The sequence below is a fragment of the Dermacentor silvarum genome, unplaced genomic scaffold, assembly GCF_013339745.2.
Source record: "Dermacentor silvarum isolate Dsil-2018 unplaced genomic scaffold, BIME_Dsil_1.4 Seq1051, whole genome shotgun sequence".
Taxonomy (NCBI): Eukaryota; Metazoa; Arthropoda; class Arachnida; order Ixodida; family Ixodidae; genus Dermacentor; species Dermacentor silvarum.
In genome coordinates, this window is record NW_023605501.1 from 7318 (window position 1) to 13391 (window position 6074).

At 49.8% G+C, this 6074-nt stretch overlaps 1 protein-coding gene across 1 annotated transcript; it reads left to right on the plus strand.

The window, feature by feature from the left end:
* Window positions 1–3239: 3239 nt before the first annotated feature.
* On the plus strand, window positions 3240–5583 carry LOC119434413 (uncharacterized). The gene is made up of 4 exons (XM_049659476.1): window positions 3240–3850; window positions 4487–4596; window positions 5013–5118; window positions 5526–5583. Exons 1-4 carry the CDS (start codon window positions 3809–3811, stop codon window positions 5574–5576), a joined length of 309 nt encoding a protein of 102 aa, XP_049515433.1. The 5' UTR covers window positions 3240–3808; the 3' UTR covers window positions 5577–5583.
* The last annotated feature ends 491 nt before the right edge of the window (window positions 5584–6074 follow it).

The window sequence follows — 6074 nt, forward strand, 5'->3', positions numbered from 1 at the left end:
GAGCAAGGTCGGGAGCATCCAGACTCCAGAACGAACGTCAGCGTAACGCGGCCGTCGGACCCCGTACTACAGTGGCTAGCCACTGTACCCGTACAAACGTCTCCTCTCTTCTCAATATATTCTCTCACTCTAACTTTCATTGGGTTGTGTTGCCAAGTGAAACGAAACGGAAACTCGATGCGCACCCCCCGCGATGCTTTCGCATCCCACCATGTTTGCCCGTAGGGTGAGATGATGTGATTATTCTGTGAACTGCCGCGCCTCGCCGCTGCTGCTCCGGACCCGTGGGCTTTTCGCGGTCGCGAAGCACGCGGGAAGCGAGGGTCGTCTGCTACGCGCTGTAGGTTTTTGCGTTCATTTTCCACGCAAAGCACTTAAACTCTATTTAACTTCAACAGTGTGGTGCTACATGGAGCTTACCCATCTTTGAGCGTTTCTTTGTGCTTGGGCAGCTAGATAATGCAAAAACTAACATATCAAACTCATCAGCGCGGCCTAGCTCCGGTGCTAAACTTCGGGAACGGTATTACGGTAGCTGTGCGTGCGTAGAAACGCGCTAAATGAGCCAGCGCAAGGAAAGAACGCAAAAAAAGAAACGTTATTCGCATGGGTACGCGGGCAATAGCACCATGCTTGCAAGAATAAGAGTAATGAAAAAAGTAAATTACTTGCGCAGTCAAGTGAAATACTTATGTGCATGCACTGACCGCTTCGCTCACCATTACGCGCTTTTCGCTCACTGTCAGTAGTGATTTACAGCTATATGCGTATGTACTTATTCGAATATTTTTTTAGCCACGACAATATTTTATTATGAACAGAGCAGAGTGAGAAGGTGTAAGGGAAGCAAGAGAAGGGAAGCAAGCGCAAGAGTGTAAGGGAAGCAAGCGCCGCCATATTGATGGCTTATTTCGCTTCAGAGTAGAGATGGGTCGCTCAGGAGCGGGCCGGATCTTGAGAGGGCTCATTTTAAAGAGCGAGTGAGCGGTCGTTCAGTAAAAATGAGCGGCGGTTATTTTGGAGAAAGGGAGCCGGTTCTCTCGCGTTCAGAGAGCGTGCCGATGCGTTCCGTCAGAGCTGGGTCTTCTGCTGGGTGCGACTTCCGCGCCATCTATTAGCGGTGCGAGAAAGCAACTGTCCTCCCGCCCTTCCTCGCAAGAGTCGCCTTCACCCCCTCGCCTTCGGCTGAAGAACGAAAGAACCGCCGCTCACTTACGGAACCACGGCTCCCTCGCTCTTCAAAAGAGCGGCTCAAAAGATCCGGCTCGCTCCTGAGCGCTCAGGAGCCAGCCGCTCTTTTCGCCACGGCTCCCTCGCTCTTCAAAAGACCCGGCTCGCTCTTGAGCGCTCAGGAGCGGGCCGCTCTTTTAGGGGCGAAGCTCCTTAGGGTGTGGGTCTGTCCCTCCTCTGTAGTATGTAGTAGTAGTAGTAGTAGTCGTCGTCGTAGTAGTAGGTAGCCACGTCTATTTTATGAGAAAAAAAAAACACCCATATTCATGGGGTGAATGATGATGAGTGGGCGAAGCTCCGGAGGGAATCATCGGTAAACCGTGAATCTTCCGTGTAATTCGCCCAGTCTCGCCGCACTAAATCGAACGATTGACTTCCACCAATGACACGCGCCATATGTGACGTCATTCCTATTATATAAAAGCGCCCTTCATTATAATTGCACCATCTCCCGCTTAAGGGGACGCTAGCACAAACGCGTTAGAAACGTGCAGTACTCTAAGGGGGAGAGGCCACAGCGTCTTACGCAGCCGTTTACACATGCCGGGACGTGCACTAAAACGCCAGAAGCGTTCTCCGGAAGCCGGAAGCTGGCTTACGGAACCGGAAGCGGAACCGGAAGTGGAAACGGAAGCGGAACCGGAAGTGGAACCGGAAGCGGAAGTCGGCTTCCGGTTATACTATACATATACATATATATGTATATATGGGTATACATACATATAGGGACACACAACGCCATCTATTGAGCAATTCATAAAACTAGACGTGGCTACCTACTACGACGGGGACGAACGGGTGCCGCTATAAGGAGCTTCGCCCCTAAAACACCATGCCGTTGTTCTCCCCTCGCCTTTCCGGTATCCCCAGCGGTCGTCACGATGTCAGCAGGGGGAATCTGGCGATGCCAACTGCGGAAACGATGTCCATTGGTTGAACAAGAACCTACGACTACCGGTTAGTCTGCTAGCAGGTACGCGCGCTTTCTGCTCTTCCTCGTCGTGTTGCTCGTTTGTGCGCCCTTGCGAATCGGTAATTACAGCCCGCAACGCAAGCGCCAAATCGCTCGCGTTCCAACACAGTCGTGCTTAGCGGTCTGATTAGCTGGGCGAGCTCGGCGTCCAGGTAACGGGCGAGTGCGGACGCATGCAACATCGGCTCCGTGAGACCGATGCTGCCCTTCTGGTAAATTGTCATCTCGTTTCAAGAGAGAGACTAACATTTATTGAGGTAAAAGGGAAGGGATTTAGGAGCTAGATGGGTGGGGCCCCAAGTCCAGGGCTCCACTGGCTTCTGCCGCCAGCCGGACGTGGCCCAGAAGCGTTAGTTGCACTTCCGGGTCTGAGCTAGCGAGGAGTGCCTCCCATTGCTCCGGAGAGCTTTCTAGTCTGTACCTATCCTGTAAGGAATTTAATTTCTCTGGCCTTTTACTACATCCCCATGAGACGTGGTAGAGGGTCGGTGGCGATTCGCGACACCACGGACAATCGTGCCCGTACAAGGTTGGAAAAATTTTGTGCAGTCGCAATAAATTTGGATAGACCCCCGTTTGAATTCTACGGAGGTCCATTGCGTCTTCCACTTCAAGAGATTTGTGGGGGACGCCATACTTTTGCCGTGCGCCTCGCTGATGAGCAAGAATCTCGCGCGGATCCAACCGAGCAGGATCACTGTCTTCCTCCCCGCGAAGGCCATGCAGTGTCGTGTGGGGTGGTTGTAATTGGGAGGGGCGGCTGGTGCTCCGCTCGGTTCGTGAGCTCTCGAGCTAGAGCGTCCGCCCTCTCGTTACCTTCTAGGCCAGCATGTCCCGGGCACCAGACCAGCCTATAAGTGTTTTTTAGTTCCCTTCCTAATAAGTTGCGTATTTTTAATGGGAGGCGGCCGTTCGTAAAGAGTCGGCACGCCTCCTGGGGCGCTATAACGTAAAATGATTCCAAGTTGGTTTGATTCCAAACTCCTGACGTCAAAATGACGCCGCAGAACATGCGTATGGGGGCGGGACACGACGACGTTTTTCAAATAGGCCAATCAGCAGCCTCCATCTTTGCCGGAAGCACGCTTTGCTTGTTTTTTACTCCTAAAGGGGCCGTATAGCAAGTTCATGTTAGATGTAAACGCCTAATAAATAGATCATTGTTTTTCGCTGACATTAAAACTGTTTTGTAATGTTTTGACGCGCAAGTGGTAGACGCGTGTTGCCAATTATTAGCAAGTATTCGCATTTTTCGAGCCGTAGTCACACACGCGTCGATTCCGCATCCGAGCCAGTCCGAGCCATTTTGCTGCGCACAGGTAAGATGGCGGTACGTAGAAGCAGCTGATCAGTGCGTGTCCCGCATTTAGTGTACCTTTGCACGTAACACTGCACGATTAGATGAGTCTCGGCCTCCGTGGTGTGCTTTCGCCCAAGAAGAATTTCGGAAGCTGTGAACATCATGGAAACCGTGAAAGCGAAGCGCAAGGTGAGTAAACAACATCGACCTCTTGTGCCTAATGCCTAGACAGTCGCATCTGAACATCTGCGGTGGTCGCGGGATGCTCACATTTGCTTTTATTCGCACAGGATAGCCAAGAATCGATGAAGGTTGGAAAGCAGCACGATGTACTGCAGCAGATACTGGTAAGCAAACTTTTTCATTTCACAACGATCTGAACTGTCTGTCTCCGGGTGTGGGTGAAGTGCGCAGTGATAAAGCCCCCCTACATGTTGGAAGTGGACTTAACGGGGGAAAACGATCTGTTATTTTGTTTGTTTGTGAAGTTTATTACGTTTCAGAAAAATAGTGATTATGTTGTGATAATGTTACAAAACATTGAGTAAGTGTAACCACTATTTTTAACGGCATGGTGAAATGATATGTGAAACGATACGACTTGTTGCTTGTATTAATTTGCTGCGTTCCGGCGAAAATTAAAAGTACGAAAAAATGGCAGCACCTCCAGGACCCCGCGTATCGGCAGCTCAAACCACTCTGCTTGTTGAGTTTATGGAGCAGCACCCGTACTTGGCGAGAGGCGCCACAAGCCTCTCGCCAAGTATGAGTGCTGCGCATAAAAAGCGTTGTGGAATGAGCTGACGGCCGCGCTCAACGCGCTAGGGCCGGCTGTAAAAACAGCCCGGCGCTGGCGCCAGTATTGGGCGCGAATTGTGCACGACTTAAAAAAACTTGCCGCACAAGTTGGGTCGGAGAGGAGGTGAGCCTGCAGCATTCAACATACTTTGGAACGTAAGCTCACTGTGTTCATGTTTTTGCAGGAAAACAGGAGGAGGCAGGTTGGGCGGGCTGGAGGGCCGTGTGTTGGACGTCTTGAGCCGCACCGGCCCAGGCTACGCGCCGGTCGATTTTTTTTCCTGATGACGCCGAGGTGCGTAGTGTTTTGTGTTGCTATGTGGACCGGTTTGGGGAAGTTGCACTGTTCAGAGCTGATGAATGTTTTACTGCTTTGTGTTTATGTCTGTTTTCTTGCAATTAAGAACACATGCCAGCACATGATATCCATACTTTGCAGAAATGAAAATCTGGCCCCCCCCCCTAGAATAACATAAGAAACCAATGCTGTTCAGAAATGTCCTGTGATTGATTATATGGTTCGTTACTCCGTGAAGCATGTGTAGTCACGAGTAATTCAGTTGATGTATCAAGCATATTCTGTACAGAGTGAATAAATTTGAATAGACTTGGCAAACAGTTCATGGAACTGAAGCAACACTAACAGTATTAAAATCATATTCATCAGGTGCAATGCTCACATAGTGTGTCTACTATGCTTTGTTATTGCAGCAGGCAAGCTCCAGCGAGGAAGAGGCCGCTGCCGCCCATGTGCCTCTCCCGACGGCCCCACCCCAAGTATCCGTGGGCACAGAGCCGGGGACGAGCGGCACTGCACGTAAGGCACTTTAACAGCAATTGAAATGCGAAGCCTTCAGAAGAAAGCACTGCCTGTTGTGAACTTTTAAACAGAAAAAAATTTATTTCACATAGTCACCTACAAAGAAACACAGCTAGTCCCTGCCATAATCTGACTGTGCAAGACGAAACTATATTCTGTTTGACTAATCATACCACTTGTAATGCAGCTTCTGTAGCGTTCAAGTTGTCGTGTAGAAATTAATATTGGTGCAGCATATTGTAGTGCTGTGGTGTCGCTTTATTTATTTATCCAACTGTAAGGTTTATATTGCCTACAGCTTGTTGCCGGGAATAGTTTCCTATGTTTCTACCTATGAACCAGTGAATGTTCAACATAGAAGGGCACAACAAATTTGTTATCCTCTTTGCCCATTTAATTTTAAGGACCACCACCTCGGCAGCAGCCCCAAAGACCACCTCGGCTGCAGCCCCTAAGACCACCTCGGCAGCAGCAGCAGCTAGAGGATGCGGCCTGCAGGGCAGCACAGGAAAGCGCGAGGCAGAGGCAGCTGGCGGAGGCTGCAAACGTGGAGGCTGTCGCCTTCCACCAGATGCTTCTTGAGCAACACAGACAGGTACGTACAACTCCCCCAGGTTGCAATTTTTTTAAGAGGGCATCTGTATTCACTGGGCTGAAGTGTTCATTGGTTTGTTTACTTATGTATCCTCTGTGAGATGCTTTCTCATTCTGTTACTTCGCAAATTACAAAGCATTTCCGTGGTTGCATGTACCGGCACAGCATGCTCATCTTTTGCAGGTAAATTCAGCTTATCACCGACATTGCTTTCTTAGTGACAAAGGTGGCTTGGTAGCATTTTCTGTCTTTGAACATGCTTATAACATAACAGATCATGTACAGTTTGCACTTCAACTTCTCACGTCATATGCATACGTTCTCACTGCCCTCTAGAGTAATCGTGCTGAAAGTGTAA

Coding starts and splice junctions, on each gene's coding strand:
- LOC119434413 (XM_049659476.1), top strand. CDS start 3,809: ATGAAGGTTGGAAAGCAGCACGATGTACTGCAGCAGATACTG. Junction 3,851..4,486: donor ATGTACTGCAGCAGATACTG/GTAAGCAAACTT, acceptor ATGTTTTTGCAG/GAAAACAGGAGGAGGCAGGT. Junction 4,597..5,012: donor TTTTTCCTGATGACGCCGAG/GTGCGTAGTGTT, acceptor TTGTTATTGCAG/CAGGCAAGCTCCAGCGAGGA.